The following is an 18,074-nucleotide window of genomic DNA, read 5'->3' as shown; positions in this document are numbered from 1 at the left end:
ATCTGTCATATCTCATAGTCATGGTATGCTGCAATAGAAAGCATGATCCGAATGGACTTAAACATCGCTACTGGAGAAAAGGTTTCATTATAGTGAATACCATGAATCTGCTTGAAACCTTTAGCTACCAAGTGACCCTTATAGATAAGTCCATCCATGTCAGTCTTTCTCTTAAAGATCCACTTACACCCTATGGGTTTTACCCCTTCAGGTGGATCAACCAAAGTCCATACTTGGTTAGTGTACATGAATTCCATCTCGGATCTCATGGCTTCTAGCCATTTCTTGGACTCTGGTCTCATCACAGCTTCTTGATAGGAGGTGGGCTCATCCTCTATGAGCACAACGTCATCATGGTCAGACAAGAGAAATGAATATCTCTCAGGCTGACGACGTACCTTATCAGACCTGCGAAGAGGTATGTCTACTTGAACTGGTTGTTGTTCCTCAACTCCTTGTGGAACAACATTGATCCTATCCGAGTGCTGAGTCGACGGACGCTGGGGACGTGGCACGCTCCGCTGTCTCCGACTGGTGGTGTAGCTCTCCGGCAATCCTGCAAAGAAGCCGAGCCGGGAGGGGTTTCCCGACGACGGCCCTCCGACGCTCAAGTCAGGCAACGAGAGAGGCAGCGTAATGTGACTACAGTAAAAAGTTGCGCATACCTTCGTCGACGTCTGGGGGTCCTTATATAGGACCCCAGGGAAACGTGAGCACGCTTCTTGATGCATGCACGCTTCCCCAAACCTACCTTAACGAGCCTGTGTCAAAAAAGTACCTCTGGCGCCATTCCGCAATCGTTCGAGCATATCCTGGATGTGACGGTGGAAGCTTCCACCGTATGATCCTGTGTACGGCTCGGCCGCCAACTCTGCTGCTTGTCGGCGGTAGGTGTCTCGAGGATGATGTTATCTCGTCTCCTTTGTCCTCTTGCGTTCCCTGTCTGTTCCAGGGCCGAGCGGGTAGGCCACTCGGCAGGCGTATTACTTCTGCATCGGTCATATGCTCGGATGAGACTGCTCCTACCTGTGTTGCCTTGTGCACCGGACGAATGGACATCCCGCTCGGCCTTGAAACCCTTTTTACCTATGAGCATCGGAAACTCGACCCCCAGTCAGGTTGTCTTCCTTCGGTTCGGGGGATTCACGGCCGGTCGGCCTGCGGTGCCCGGTCGGTCGGCCTGCTTCGTCCGGTCGGCCGGTCTCCGGGTTGAATCTCTAGACCTTTGACCTCCACGTGCCGTTGACCTACCGCCAGTGAGGGCCTCCCGTCTTTATCACCGGATCAAACATCATCCACAACACTTTGTGGTTCCAGTTCAACTTCCATCGAGGCTTCAGTGCTATTGTTCACATCTTGAACTTCTTCAAGATCGAACGTACTCCCACTAGTCTTTCTAGAAACAAAATCCCTTTCTAGAAATACCCCAGTCTTAGCCACAACTACCTTGTGTTGATTGGGAATGTAGAAGTAATATCCCTTCGTTTCCTTGGGATATCCAATAAAATAACACTTGTCGGATTTGGGTCCAAGTTTGTCCGAGACTTGACGTCTAACGTAAGCCTCACAACCCCAAATTCTCATAAAAGATACCTGGGCATCTCTCCCAGTCCATATCGTATATGGTGTCTTTATTACAGCCTTAGATGAAACTCGGTTGAGTATAAAGGCTGCCGTGTCTAGAGCATAGCCCCAAAGGAATGTAGGAAGATCTGTGTGACTCATCATAGACCGTACCATATCTAATAGGGTACGATTCCTCCTTTCTGATACACCATTCCATTGTGGTGTTCCAGGAGGAGTGAGTTGGGATAGAATCTCACACTCAGCTAGATAGTCACGAAACTCATGGCTAAGATATTCCCCACCTCGATCTGATCGAAGTATCTTAATACTCTTGCCAAGCTAGTTTTGTACTTCATTCTTGAATTCTTTGAACTTTTCAAAGGATTCTGACTTATGTGTCATCAGGTACACATAACCATATCTACTGAAGTCATTAGCAAATGTAATGAAGTACCTATAACCACCTCTAGCAGCGACATTGAAAGGGCCACATACATCACTATGTATAAGACCTAACAAGTCAGTCGCTCTCTCACTGTGTCCACTAAAGAGAGTCTTGGTCATCTTTCCTAGTAGGCATGACTCACATGTCTCATATGATTTAAAATCAAATGAGTCTAGCAAACCATCTTTATGGAGCTGGATAAGCGCTTGTCATTTATATGACCTAAGCGACAGTGCCAGAGATAGGTTTGGTTCATGTCATTTGACTTGAACCTCTTGGTACTTATGTTATAGATAGGGCTCTCAAGGTCTAGAATATAGAGTCTGTTCATCAGAGGTGTACTACAATAGAACATTTCATTTAAATAAACTGAACAACATTTGTTCTTTATAATAAAGGAAAAACCTTTCTTGTCCAAACAAGAAACTGAAATTATGTTCTTAGTTAAAGCAGGCACATAACAACAATCATCCAACTCTAGTACAAGCCCAGAGGACAGAGATAGAAAATAAGTCCCTACAGCAACAGCAACAACCCGTGCTCCATTGCCTACTCGTAGGTCCACCTCGCCCTTCGTCAATGCTCTGCTATTTCTCAGCACCTGCACATTAGTACAAATGTGAGAAACACATCCGACATCTAATACCCATGATGAAGAAATAGATAGATTGACTTCTATAACATATATACCTGAAGTGGAAGTCTCACTTCTCTTCTTCTTAAGATCTTCCAGATAGACTTTGCAGTTCCTCTTCTAGTGTCCGGTCTGACCGCAGTGGAAACAGGTAGCATCCTTGGCGACCCCTCCTTTAGGCTTCAGTACTTTGCCTTTGCCCTTGGCTTGGGACTTTCCCTTGTCTTTAGGCTTGCCCTTGCCCTTATGTTTCTGAACCATCAGAATAGAGTTGGGCTTAACCTTCTTAAGGTTGAGCTCAGCAGTTCGTAACATACTAAGCAGTTCGGGCAGTGGCTTGTCAATTTCGTTCATGTTGTAGTTCATGAAAAACTGACTGTAGCTCTCTAGCAAAGACTGCAAGATCAGGTCAATGGTTAGCTCTTGGCCAAGTGGGAATCCCAACCTCTATAGATTCTCTATGTACCCAATCATCTTGAGTACATATGGACCTACGGGAGCCCCATCTGACATCTTGCACTAAAATAGTGCCCTTGAGATCTCAAATCTCTCGTGTCGTGCTTGTCCTTGATATAGTTGACGAAGATGTTCAACCATATCATAAGCACCCATTAACTCATGTTGCTTCTGAAGCTCAGAGTTCATGGTTGCAAGCATAAGACATGACACATCTAATGCGTCATCTTGACGCTTCTTATAAGCATCTTTGTCAACTCGTGTGGCATTGGCAGGAGGAGCCTCCGGAATGGGCTGCTCCAAAACATACAGTTTACATTCTTGGGTGAGAACTATTCTCAGATTCTTGTACCAGTCCAGGAAATTTGCTCCGTTGATCTTGTCCTTGTCAAGGACAGAACGCAGAGAGAAGGTGTTCGTGTTTGACGTCATGGTAATCTACAACAAAAAAATGCAGAAAATAAATAAACATCATATTCTAGTAATCACTTAATTAGGCCTTTTAATTAAATGATGCTCCCACTGAATTCTATAATTCATGTGGGACAAGATCCACATCATACTACGCCTTGAGTTAGCTTTGGCTAAATCACCCAAGACTTAGTATGATCGGTAGGTAACTAATTTACCAATTACATCTCTATGCAACTCTTGTTTATAGGATCAAAATCCGCATTTATATTAAAACTCGAGTTAGCTTTGGCTAATACGCCCAAGAGTTAATATAAACGTGATTTTTGTCCTATCTTCCAACTATTGGATAATGCCTACAGTTAAACTCGATTTAACTAGTTGTACTCAATCAAATTGAGTCTCTACTCACCCATGCGTTGATAGGCGGGACCAAGATTGTCCCTCCGTACCCTACCAAGATAATATGTGTTGCTCTGCTTTGGCAGATTCAAAAACAACATGTGATCGAGGTAGTGATAGGTATCATGGCATGGTAGGTATTAGAGTTGACATGATTTAGATCTAATCTAATCGACGATGTGTATCATATACGCGATTTAGATCTAATCTAATCGTTAATTTTATATCATATACGTAATTTAGATCTAATCTAATCATGGTGCATTATATAAGCGATTTAGATCTAATCTAATCGTTATGCATCATTTACGCGATTTAGATATAATCTAATGGTCGAGACGCTAATTAACTACTTTACTAGCATGCATCAAATACACACACACAAGCAATTAATTATACTATTTGTGATTAGTCATGGCCCTACTACGATCTTCTCAAGCCAATGAGAAGATCGGATGGTCAACCTAGGGTCAACAGCTTCTTCAAGCTCCTCCCTTTGACCACCTTGTGTTGATCGCGCCCTCCTCGTAGCTCCGTCTCGAGTGGACCATCCACCGGCTCATTTTGTACATTACAAAAGGGTGAAACTCGAGTTACATTCGAGTCTAAACTATTTACAACAAGAATATAAATGAAGGAAGGCACGACGCGCAGGTCGCGAATCAAATACAACACGCACAATCACATGATGGCACACAGGCCGTATTATGAATTACAACACAAATATTCCAATCAAATTGGGTCTTTTGGGGCCATGACCATCACAAATTATACATAATTCTAAATTATGTAATTTTCATAATTTTCTGTAATTTTAATACTATTTTACAATTTTTATGAGTAAAGAATTCCCGACGGTCCCGATTAGTAGTTTTCAGGCGCAATCGCGGAACGAATCCCCTTGCGGGGTTAGGGGCAGTACCCCTACCCGCGATATAACCATCGCGAGTGTTCCTTAGCGATCCTACAGCGCCTTAGCCCGCTGTCCCAAGACGTTTTGGAGCGAAACCTTGCCGTTTCAGAAAAATCTTCTCGGTAGTCGAAGCCTACAAGTGTCTAAACACTTGTGCTTCGCTTCTACGAGAAAATTACCCATAAAAACTATAAAATTTGAAAATTCACATAAACTTACAGATCTGTTATTTTTCATAAAAATATAAATTAAACTCATACAAGACTTCGCACGTGGCTCTAATACCACTGTTGGGTTTTTCGGGTCGCAAAAATCGCTATTTGCGTTGCAGAAACCCTGAAACCCCCATGCCACAGATCCGTGCGAAGAAATAAAATTTTGAAAAATATTACGAGTACGAGTTTCTTACACTAGTTCTAAACTAGATCTACAAGGAGAAGGAATTTACCCTTGATGCGAAGCCCTTCGCAATCCCGCTCGTCATCGGTTCGCCAGATCTCGAAAGTGTCAAACTAGACACTTCTCTATGTGTATCCACATAAGCAAGAGATGGAGAAGAACCTCTAAGGATGTGCTAGCAACCTTAGAGATCAGTAATGGAGGAGAGGGAGAGCAAGAAGAAAACTAGAGAGGAAGAAGATGATGAAGTTACTCACACAAGCACACAAAAATGCACTTACTACACATCAAAAGTGGTTGGCCACTTTAAGGGGAATTGTAACCTCCATGGGATGCCAAGAGTCACAACTCTTGGTAACTCCCATGAGGTGGCATTCCACTTAAGCAACCATGATGATATAGAGCATCATCATTGGACCACTTAATTCCAACTCACCAATGAGATGGCAAATGGTCAAGTCAAAATTGACCCTTCATCTTCCTCTCAAGTCAAGTCAAATTTGACCACTTCTCTCCCTTGGTTGATCTAATCTAACCATTGGTTCAAGTCAATTTTAATTTAATGAATCTCTATTCATTGAATTAAATTAATTAAATGAGTCTAAGTCCAAATTAGACTCACTTAACACATGAACCTAATTGAGTCCAACTCAATTAGCTCAATTTGGATTACTCTTAATCCAATTTGGTTCATCACATGAACCTAATCCTTTAGGTTCATCAAATGAACCTAATCTCCATCTAATTGCCCTTTGTGTGTGACCCTATAGGTTCTTATAACGTTGGCAAAGCTCCTAAACTAATTTAGAAGTATAAGTAATGAGTGGTATCTACCAACACATCATTACTACCCAAGCTTGGCTTGGCTGGCCACATAGATGGGTAAGAAACTGGGCTTTAGGTGGATATAAGACTTTATAAATAAGAGGCTATGACAGGGACCGAGAGGAGGAATTGGTTTTGGTCTCCCGATGAGCTTGAGCTTCCCGTGTTTGCCCCGAACACCCAACTCAAGTTTATCAATAATAACTCATACCACTAAAGAGTTATTATTGAACTACCGCGCCAATCCCATATTGTTATATGGGCTCATTCTTATTATGAGTGCGCTAATTTCCTTGTGTTTAAGATATCGAATGTCCACTAATTAAATGAGTTACTGACAACTCACTTAATTAATATCTAACTCCAAGAGTAGTACCGCTCAACCTTATTATCATGTCGAACTAAGTCCACCTGCATGGTTTACATGACAATCCTTATGAGCTCATCAAGAGGACATTATCAACCTAGATCACTAGGATACAGTTTCAATCTGTAATCAACAACACACCATATAAATAATATCATTCCCCAACTTATCAGGCCTCTTGATTTAACGAAATAAATCTCACCCTTTGATAAATTAAAGAAATAAATATTAAGTATACGTGCTTGTTATCATATCATGATTAAGAGTACGCGCATCCATAATAACTGAGGCTTTGTCCTTTTATGTAGTCAGTATAAAAAGAAACAACCTCAAATGATCCTACTCAATACACTCATAGTGTACTAGTGAAATTTTATAGTCAAGATAAACTAATACCAAATTACACTACGACCATTCCAATGGTTTGCCCCTTTCTATTTTGGTCGTAAGCTACTATTTATAATTTATAAGGAACTGATAACATGATCTTCTGTGTGTGACACCACACACTATGTTATCTACAATATAAATTAAATGGAAAATTACATTTAGCATAAATGTAGACATTTGACCAATGTGATTCTTATTTCTAAATAAATGTTTACAAAAAGCTAGGCTTTTAGTATACACTATAATAATCTCCCACTTATACAAAAGACCATGCTGCCATATACACTGCCATACATCTGATTCTCATCCCTTCAACATGCCGATCAAAAGCTCTCGCCGAAAGGGCCTTAGTGAAAAGATCTGTCAGGTTATCTACTGATGTAATCTTGGCGACAACAACTCCTCCTCGCTTTATGATATCTCGTATCAGGTGGTACTTGCGCTCAATGTGTTTACTCGTCTTATGCGCTCGTGGTTCCTTCGAGTTCCCAACTGCACCACTATTATCACAATAAATTGTGATAATTTTGGACAAACCAGAAATCACATCTAAGTCAATCAAGAAGTTCCTGAGTCATATACCTTCTTTGGCTGCCTCAGAGGCTGCCGCATACTCAGCTTCCATGGTGGAGTCTGAAACACATTTCTACTTAACACTCCTTCATGATATGGTTCCACCTCCTAAAGTAAACACATAACCTGAGGTAGACTTACTATTGCCCCTATCCGATTGGAAGTCTGAATCCGTGTAACCCATAGGGAGCAAATCATCTGCTTGGTAAACCAGCATATAATCTCTAGTCCTTCTCAGGTACTTTAATATATGCTTTACCGCAATCTAATGTCCTTGTCCTGGATTAATTTGATATCTGCTAACCATGTCCATGGAAAAATAGATATCCGGTCTCGTACATAGCATTGCATACATCAAACTTTCTACAGCCGAAGCATAAGGAACTACTTTTATGTTCTTTATCTCCTTTGATGTCTTCGGAGACATCTCTTTAGATAAGGGTACTCCATGCAGAAAAGGTAATAAACCTTTATTGGAGTTTTGCATGCTAAAACGAGCAAGGATTGTATCAATGTATGAAGCTTGGGATAGGCATAACATCTTTTTCTTGCGATTCCTTATTACTTTGATCCCAAGAATATGTCTGCATTCTCCCAAGTTCTTCATATTGAATTGCTTGGACAACCATACCCTTACGTCTAATAACACTTTGACATTGTTGCCAATTAATAAAATGTCATCTACATATAGTACAAGAAATACCACCACATTTTCGTCACTTTTCTTGTATACACAAGACTTATTCGGACACTGAATAAATCCATAAGACTGGATTACTTCATTAAACCGGATGTTCCAAGATCTTGAAGCTTACTTCAATCTATAAATGGACCGTTTGAGCTTGCAAACAAGATGCTCTTTGTCCTTTTCAATGAACACCTCTAGTTGCTTCATATGGATGTTTTCTTCAAGACTTCCATTAAGGAAAGCTGTCTTGATATCCATTTGCCAAATCTCATAATCCATATGAGTGGTAATAGACAAAAGAATCCGGATAGACTTAAGCATGGTTACTGATGAAAAAGTTTCCTCATAATCGATTCTCTCTTTCTGAGTATACCCTTTTACAACAAGCCTTGCTTTGAAGGTTTCCACCTTCCCGTCTGTCCCTCTTTTTCTTTTGTAGATCCACTTACATCCAACGTCTTGTTAGTATTAACCCTAGTACCAATTATGAGATGATTATTGGGGAGGATACTATTAAATGCGCCTAAGAGTACACCATTACTTGATACTTAGTCCATTAAATAGGATTGTGTCCCTTCAGTTGGAGAAGATCACATGTTCCTAAATAATTTCCTATAATCATCCAAAGAAGTTTGATCTAATGATCCATAAACAAACTCATCCATTGTAGAGGAAGGCACTCAGAGCCAATTCGCAAGTTTGTTTGCTTCACTTACAAACCAGTAATGGAGACCGTGAAATTTATTTAAAAATCCCTCTTCCACTTAGTTATTTAAGGTGAGGAATTTTATCATGCAAGCACACATCACACACATCACAGCAAATAAAAGCAATAAATATGAAAAATATTTTTCCAACTATTATGGCATATTTCATCACTGTCCTCCGTGTGCTGCCAGCCCTAAGGTTCATGTCGTCGGGTCTATCGAGCTTCCTTTTCTGCTCCGCCTCTGGTCCTTCAATAGTACCACACCTCGTAAGGATACGATCCACGACAAAAATAAAATTTTAAATATATCGATCCTATATTTCACAAGGGAATGTACATGAAGTCTAGATCAAACAAAAATGTAAAATCCTAGGTCTAATACAGCTCCTGCTGTATTTAATAAATACAATCATGCACACATATAAAATGCCCTTGACATGTCCAAGGGTCCAATCATACACAATCACAATAAGCCATAATAGTTGGAGCCTGCAACCACAGAGTTAATCTATTTGTACATCCTACTATTATCATGCCTAAATTATGTATGACATGTGCATAATTAAACTGAAAACCAAATACACAGAGGCAAAGTACTAGCGCTGATACCAATTGTTGGTTGGTACTGGGAATATCGTACTGGTTCCACTGTATAAAAATTTTGTACAAGTGCCGAACCTTTCCTAACAACCTATTATATTCTTTAGAAGTTAAATTTGGAATCGCAAACAGAACTTAACATTATTAATTCCAAGTTTAACTTCTCTGTTCTTAGAGGTTTGGACTTGGATCGCAAACGATGCTTAACATTATTAATCCAAGTTCACCCATGTTACAAAGTTGATTAAATATTTATTTCTAAAATCGGCTTCCAGGTTAAACATGACGAGACACTAGACCTTCTTGGTTATGAGATCATCCACCACTTCCTTGACAAAGCCTTTTAAAGAAATTTAATATTTAACCCTCTTGTAGTAACCCTAGGTTTAACCACTAAGAACAATCGAATCACGAGATCGAAAAGAAAAGAAACACAAAATCGAAAAATAAATTTGAATCCTAGAATCGATAGCCTCTTGTGTTTGACTTTCCAAGATCTATACAAAAAGAATGAACTAGTATGATGCGGAAACAAACTACTAGTTATACCTTTTTGTAGCTTATAGACCTCTTGATCTTCTGTCGTATTTCTCTTCTTATCTTGGACGTCATGTGGGCGACGATCTATCAAGATGAGAACCACCCAAGCCTTCTTCTTCCTTCTAAGCTTTCGACCACCAACTAATCTCCAAGGGATGCTAGGAAACAAAGCCTCCTTTCTCTCCTTCCTCTCCAAGCAAAATCCGACCACCAAAAATCTCTCCAAGATTAGATGCCACCGGCCACTAAAGAAGAAGAGAAGAGGAAGAGCAATGGAAGAGGGTTGGCCACACCAAAGAAGAGAGGAGAGGAATAAGAGATGTGTTATGTCATGGGGCAACCCCTCCCTCCTCTTTTGTCTTGGGCGGCAACAGAAAAAGGAAGGGAAGAGGATTTGTGAGGGAAAATTAAGAGAAAGAGAAGGAACGAAGGATCATGGCTCTGATATCATGTTAAAAGAAGAATATAAAGAAGATAAAATAGGAGAGTAATAATTAATCTTATTGTTTGTTGATATTTGTCTTTAAGACAATACAATATATAGGGTTTAAACAAATACTTGGTCAAATAACCAATTAATAAATAACAAAATAATTTTAAAAATTATTCTGAGAATTATTCTAATAATTATAACAGAATTATTAGAATAATCCTAAAATTAATTTGATTTGATGATTTAATCTAATCAATTATGATAATTCTCCTTTATCTTTTTTACCATCAACTCTGATGTCCGAATTTGCCCACTCTATGATCTCAGAGGAGTTATCGTCTACCAAAGACTTCTTTGAGCTTAAATTTATTTTTAGAAGACTGGGCATCCTTTGACTGATATTCCTGGTGCAGTTGGACATGTTGCCAGTGGGCAGTGATCAAGCTCTGTGCCCCACCAGTGCAGGTTGCGACCCTCATTCTGGAGGGCAAAGAACAATAGCACCCCCATGAATGCCGTGCCGGCATCCAGAGCTGCAGATAACACATAGTTGTACCTCTGCCACCAGCCCTTTCGATATCGGAAAACAAAGTAGTTGAAGACGGCTCCGGTCAGGAGCCAGCTAGCTTTGTTGGTTGGCGCTGCAGGCGGCATACCAGCAAAACCAGCAGTTATGACAGGAATGTTGATGAGCCGGATCCACTTCTTCTCTGGGTACATTTTGCTTAATATCCATATTGGAACCGGCAAGAAAGCTCCGATGAGGAACAGCCACACCAAATTCCGGTATAGGCCTCCATGCCCAAAGAGGCGACCGGGGCCTATGAGACCCCATATGACCGAAGCATCAAAGGTAACTCTATACTTGGGGCAAGTCCATGGGCTGTCAGGATGTAGAGATTCAACATCACAGATATTCGTAATTTTTTCGAGCATCCACCAAGCCACTGAAAGGTTCAAGACTCCAGAAACAAGAGTTCCGACAAGCTGAGAGGAAAAGATTGAGCCTCAGATGTAACAATCATAATCATTCAACCTTGTTCATTCAGTGAAAGAACCTACAATAAGAATGGAGAATTTAAGTCACCTGAGCAGTGAACATGCACCGAGGTGGAATCTTCATATAATGGCCAAGCTTCAGATCAGCAAGAAATGCAAGGGCATGGATAGTGCTGATTCTCCCATAGACCTTGAACAGAAGATTAGAAATCGGTTTTCCAGGATGGGCATACCCAATCATATACTGGGCTATGACATCATATCCAGGTTGCTGTATGCAATTATGAGAACGGTGATTGCCAATGCCTTGATCAGTTATTTAAAGAAACGAACATCACACAATTCTTAATGTCATGCGAAGTTTTCTTTACCTGATTTGTAGTTGCTTGAATTACTCCAATGGGAAGTGTAAGAATCCAAGCCAAACCAAAAGCAAATAGCATGCCCCACCATGGAAGCTGCACATCTCGTTTCCAAATGAAGGACGTCATTAGCGATAATACAACGCTTCCGAGTAGTAGAATGAGGAACCACCACTGAGGTACTTGCTTGTATTTCCTCATCAGTTTGGCATGGATGTCCAAGTTTGCTGAGTTCATTGCTGACTTGCTTTGCCTCCAGATGTCACTGCACAGAGAGAAAGAGTTCGTGCTTTAAGAAGGGTTCCTATACAAGTAGGTTAGCAATTCACTTTGGAGCCAATGAAAGATGTATTGATCATTAGGATTTATCACGAATAAATTTTAGCTATTGAGCACCTTCCATGGAAGAGAATAACATGGGTAATGGTTGCTGTGAATCTTGCAAATCCTGATCCTATCGAGAGTGCAAAAAGAGGACTAAGATAGAGCTTTCCGTAACTCTCATATGCAGCGACATTCAGATCAAAATTCGGTGTCAATATCTTGGTAGTGTTATATTTCTGGCCTGTTGTAGTGTAGAGCTGATTGGAGAATATTGGAAACTTCTGCGCATTGAATGTGTTAAATTTCCAGTAGCATAAAGGGACTATTATGTAGATAAACATAATGAATCCAACAGCCACATTGAGGATAGAAAACCATGGAGTCACTAGAGGACTCCCATGGTACGCTGAGATCCCTGCCCAATCGAGTGTAAATGCACCAACCCCAAGTCCATGGTACGCTGATCCAATCTGCTGTGCAGTGATACTATGAGGCCATACCCAACACATCCATGAGAAGAAGGTCAATATTGGCAAGAGGTAGCCAGGAAAAATGTAGTAGCCAAAGCTGGCAATGAAGAATATGAGAAAGAAGTTCATCCGGCTTAGGCCTTTCGATTTCTCATCCTTCTCATGTAAAGCTCTGCAATGCCAGTCAAAGAATAAGTAAAGTTCATAGGCATCTAAAGGCTTGAAAGAACAAGAATCGCATCTGTTCAAAAATTCAGAAGCATTTTGTAACTCTGAATTTTGCATGTTGAATGCCAACCATCCATGTAAATAGAAAAGCATCTTAAGCATTCAATCCTGAGAAAGAAGATTGAGCCTTCTAAAAAGGAACTATAGCCTTCTAAAAGGGCCTTCTAAACACTTTTTCCCCTCTAATAAACTACAAGTATAAATCTGACTTGGTTTTCATAAAGTTAGTAGTTTTAGCTTAGAAAGTCTCACTGTTCCTGCAAAGTGATTGAGATTGATGCAGATAGTGCAACCATTCTATCCCACTTTTTGCACAGCACTCTCAAAACAGATAATCAGCTTGTTGTGGAAGATTGAAAGGAACCATACCTGTAGAGGGAGACTTGAGCAAGGTTAGCAGGCCACCACATATCAGCTGGATCCACCAGATACTTTCTCATCATCCCAGCCCAGCCAAAACCCAATAGCTAGACTCATGAACCATATGCAAAAATCAGCTAACGTGATGTCATGCTCGACATGAAACGACGACATAGTTTATTCACTTATATTCTTCGAAATTTAAACAGAGGAAATCGATAAATAAGTCTTATTTAGTCAATTCATCTAACATTAGATATTTTTGCTTGGGATCTGTGTGGAAAAATAAAACAGTAATTTATCAAACAGCGCACCTAAAATTTTAAATTTACTAAAAGACGTATGTTACTTTACTATTTACCAAAGGAAACACTTTTTTAAATGTAATTCTTATTTTACCCTCCTGACAATCTGACTTTTTCTACCGTTTTTCTTTTCTCTAACATTTTTCTCTCCCTTCTCTCACTTCTCTTTTTATATAGACATGCATAACATATGAATAACATTACATAGATTTAGTCAATTTTTTAATAACATTTTAATACATTTGAAGAAGTCAAAATAAACAATGGATAATATATTTGAACTCCTTACAATCTCAGAAATCCACTGGAACTTAAATGAGTGTAATCGGAGCTCTCTAGGTCCAGTAATGGGTTTCGGTCAAAACTCACTGATGGACCTAGAGAGCTCCGATTGTACCCATTTAAATTCCTATGAATTTTTGAGATTTCAAGAAGTTCAAATATGGTATCTATTAGTTATTTTCACTTTTCATAGATGTTAATATGTAAAATGGAGGAATCGTCAAAAAGGCCCACATTGGGCCTGATATGAAATATGTGCCTTTTTGACAATTCTTCCATTTTACATATGAACATCTATGAAAAGTGAAAATAACTAATGGATACCATATTTGAACTCCTTAAAACCTCAAAAATCCACTGGAACTTAAATGGGTGCAATCAGAGCTCTCTAAGTCCATCAGTGGGTTTTGACTGAAACTCACTGATGGACCTAGAGAGCTCCGATTATACTCATTTAAGTTCCAGTCGATTTCTGAGGTTGCAAGGAGTCCAACGGTGTTGTCCATTACATATTTCGACGTCTCCGAATGTTGAAATATTATTAAAAAGACCAGCTAAAATATAAACTAATTCATATCAAGCTCACATTGGGCCTGATATTAAATTATATCAGGCTCACATGACTCTAAACTGTAATTGCATAAGATAGACTCCACTATATTGCTATGGAGAAGAGATTTTTTTAGCCATTACTTTTGTTGATGTGATTCTTACTTTTTGAACTTGGCATTTAGTTACTACAGAATTAGAGCATAGACATACTTTCCTTAGTCAACTATAAATTCAAGTATTATCTATATGTAGTTTGAAAACATAATGTTTTGTAGGAATTTTTTTTTTATTGAAAAGGAGATACTTCATCTGGTTGGATTCATTTCACAAGTTGTTTATCATATTTATAGGTTAAGATTGAAAGAATTGTTGAAAAGGTTTCTAGAGAGGAGTCTGAGCAATATTTCCATAGTCGTCTTCGAGGAAGTCAACTTGGAGCAATTGTCGGCAAGCATGTATGTTCTATTTATCTTTATTTTTTTCATGCATGACAATAGAAAACTATATTGTCCAACATGGGCCTGATATGAAATGATATCAGATCCAATATGGACCTGATATGATTCCATATCATGCCCAACAACATGGGTTTTTTTGATGATTTTTCCATTTTACATGTTAACATCTATGCAAAGTCGAAATAAATAATAGATAGCATATTTGAACTCATTGTAATCTCAGAAATCCACTAGAACTGAAATGAGCGTAATCGGAGCTCTCTAGGTCCATCAGTAGGTTTCGGTCAAAATTCACTAATGGACCTAGAGAGTTCTGATTGCATCCATTTCAGTTTCTATGGATTTCTGATGTTGCAAAGAGTTCAAATATGTTATTCATTATTTATTTCGACTTTTCATAGATGTTAATATGTAAAATGGAAGAATCATCAAAAAGACCCATATTGGACCTGATATGCATGTAATGTGACAACGAATGGACAAGAAAACCAGAGAAGCATGTGCCTTTTCTGCAAGAAACTACAAATTACATGCATAATGTGTTCAGATCTACATGAATCAGTTAGTGGATAATATGATAATAGCTTCTTAATATGTGAAGAAGCAAGGGAAAGTATTTCTTGTTGCTAAGCAAAAAGTCGTTTGAGAAAAGGGTACTGATACGGCGCGCAATAGGGAGTGGGGGCCCATGAGGAAAGGATCAGGGCTATGTCGTGGCTATAAGTCAAGGTGACTTGGCAGTCAATAGTCAAGATGGCGTGGCAGGCAAAGTCAAGCATCTGTGGCAGTCAGAGTGCGGGTAGACCTGTCGATCAAGGGGGCAAAGTAGTCAAGAGACAAAGGGCAACGACAGGCGGAACACAGGGTGCAGGTTGGGATCGGCAGAGCTGTTCAGAGACAGCTCGATCTACAGGCCTGCGTTCGAGGGCCCGGAACATAAGTCACACGGTACAGGTCGGGATCGGCAGAGCTGTTCAGAGACAGCTCGACCTACAGGCCTGCGTCCGAAGGCCCGGAGCATAAGTCACACGGTACAGGTCGGGATCGGCAGAGCTGTTCAGAGACAGCTCGATCTACAGGCCTGCGTTCGAGGGCCCGAAACATAAGTCACACGGTACAGGTCGGGATCGGCAAAGCTGTTCAGAGACAGCTCGATCTATAGGCCTGCGTTTGAAGGCCCGGAACATAAGTCACACGGTACAGGTCGGGATCGGCAGAGCTGTTCAGAGACAGCTCGACCTACAGGCCTGCGTCCAAAGGCCCGGAACATAAGTCACACGGTACAGGTCGGGATCGGCAGAGCTGTTCAGAGACAGCTCGATCTACAGGCCTGCGTTCGAAGGCCCGGAGCATAAGTCACACGGTGTAGGTCGGGATCGACGGGGCTATTCAGGGACAACTCGACTACAGGCTGCGCTTAAAAGCTGGGGAGCAGGTCTGACAGGAGGATGTGAGGGGGTAATCATCACATACCAGGGGATATACGTAAAGGCGGAGATTCCTAAACGAGAAGATGCCTTCATAACTAATAGTAACCAGACAGGTGTCTTTCACTACATGACAAAGCCCCTGCGCAAAGGCAGAGGTTCCTAAACGAGAAGATGCCTCCCTAACCAATAGTAGTCAGACAGGTGTTCTTCGCTACATGACAAAGTCCAGCGTCTAACGCTTGCTGAGATGCTTGCAGGTTCTAGAAGCCCTAGCTGGCGCATAAAAGGGGGAGGATTCCTCGTACACGGGTACGTTCTCTCATCACTTTTTTCCACAACTTTTCACTTTCAGTCATTTTTTTTTCCTCTCTGCGTTTTATGGGGAAAAAGGTCCTGACTTGAGGGTCGGAGGGCCTAATCCGGGGACTTTTTCCCTGGGTTTTGGTCTCTAACGTGAGGAGGGGGGATCGTCTGAGTGTGTGCAGGATCCTGCAGCATCGTCAGCCACCCGTGGGAGCCGGATCATCCACGAATTTCTGTCAACAACCAGGTCGCTACGACTAGCCTTCGTCTGACTCAGCTTTCGGACAGGATCAGGTACACGTATCCACAAAAAATGGAGAAGAGAAAGGTTGGAAATTTGGCCCAAAAGTGGCAGATTTTAAGCTAAAATCTAAGAAAAGGTGGTCAGATATATAAAGGGGGAAGAATAAAGAATGAAATAAACGTAAAGGAGGCATTCATTTTATAGTAACCTGCGTCGTGAGCACGATAACGAGGGCGCAGAGGAAACTCAAGCTCTGCTTGTAGTAGGCTTTCATCACCGTAATGGCGCCGATGGAGTAGGGATCCCCTACTCCGATGGACACGCCGCAGTTGGCGAAGACGGTGATGATGACGTGCTCCTTGATGTTGAAAGGGCCGGGGTTGAGGTTGAACCCCCAACCACCGGGGAAGAGCCTCACCTCTCGATTGGGCAGCACGGAGGCCATGAACTGGCCGATGGGCAGCACCGCGATCTGCACGAGGATGGCCGAGATGGTGAGCGGCTGCGTGCGGTAGGTGAAGAAGGTGTTGAGGAATATGAGGAGGGAGCAGGACGTCAGGCCGAGGAACCACGCGCGGAATGTCATCACCGGCATCGTCGGGTCGTCCGTCTCCGGCACCACCAGCGCTACCTCCTCCACCGGGCGCCTCTCCGCCTCCTCATTCCCCTCCGGAGGGGACCCCTCTCCCTTCCCTGCCATCAAAGAGCACGAACCGAGAGAAAGAGAGAGAGAAGGGAGAAAAGTGAGACCTTGGAGTGAAGAAGCCTGAGAGAAAGGAAGATGGATATATAAAGTGGCGGAGTTTGGAGGTGTGGCAGCGGCCTAGCGTGGAGGTTACGAGGAGCGCGACAACCACGCGCGTTTGTTCGGGCGCCAAACGGGCCCTCGAACGACGACGTGGCACGGCCACGTCGTCGGACCACACTGCCTCCGCTGCTCCCGCGAGTGCAACGTAAAGACGAGCCCCGCCTTACATCTCTCGCCGGGACCCCTGAGATTTGACTACTGCAACTGTAGCCCCGCCTTGGTCTTCTCGTGGACGGGATGTTATATTCTGAGAAGTCGGGACCTCCAATTGAAAAGTAATCTTTTCAAAGCTTTCCCAGCAGGACCGGGTGGGCATCTGCATTCTGTACCGTATTATGGATGGTAATCTATATTATACTACTACGATGGTGCCATAAATGGATAAAAACTTAATACAACAATTTTTTTAAAATCCTTAAAAGGACGTCAATTTTTTTTTAAAAAAATCATCTTAAAATTGCTAACTAAATATATCCTTTCTGTTTTACTGGCCGAATTTATAATTATTTTTATTTTGGCTAAAATTAAATTGAGGACTAGATTACTATAAACAGCGTAAAATCAATTTTCCAGTGTAGCAAAGCACAAAATGCTTTGA

General features: G+C 41.3%; 1 protein-coding gene across 1 annotated transcript; it reads right to left on the bottom strand.

Annotated features, from left to right (window-relative positions):
- Positions 1 to 10,723: 10,723 nt before the first annotated feature.
- LOC122024331 (oligopeptide transporter 3-like) lies at positions 10,724 to 17,420 on the bottom strand. Its single transcript, XM_042582944.1, has 6 exons — positions 16,877 to 17,420; positions 13,104 to 13,201; positions 12,109 to 12,678; positions 11,722 to 11,977; positions 11,439 to 11,621; positions 10,724 to 11,338 (listed from the first exon to the last, which is right to left on the bottom strand). Exons 1-6 carry the CDS (start codon positions 17,366 to 17,368, stop codon positions 10,724 to 10,726), a joined length of 2,214 nt encoding a protein of 737 aa, XP_042438878.1. The 5' UTR covers positions 17,369 to 17,420.
- Between the last annotated feature and the right edge of the window lie 654 nt (positions 17,421 to 18,074).

This window comes from Zingiber officinale, chromosome 9B (assembly GCF_018446385.1).
Source record: "Zingiber officinale cultivar Zhangliang chromosome 9B, Zo_v1.1, whole genome shotgun sequence".
Taxonomy (NCBI): Eukaryota; Viridiplantae; Streptophyta; class Magnoliopsida; order Zingiberales; family Zingiberaceae; genus Zingiber; species Zingiber officinale.
This window is presented reverse-complemented; position numbering and strand designations above follow the sequence as displayed.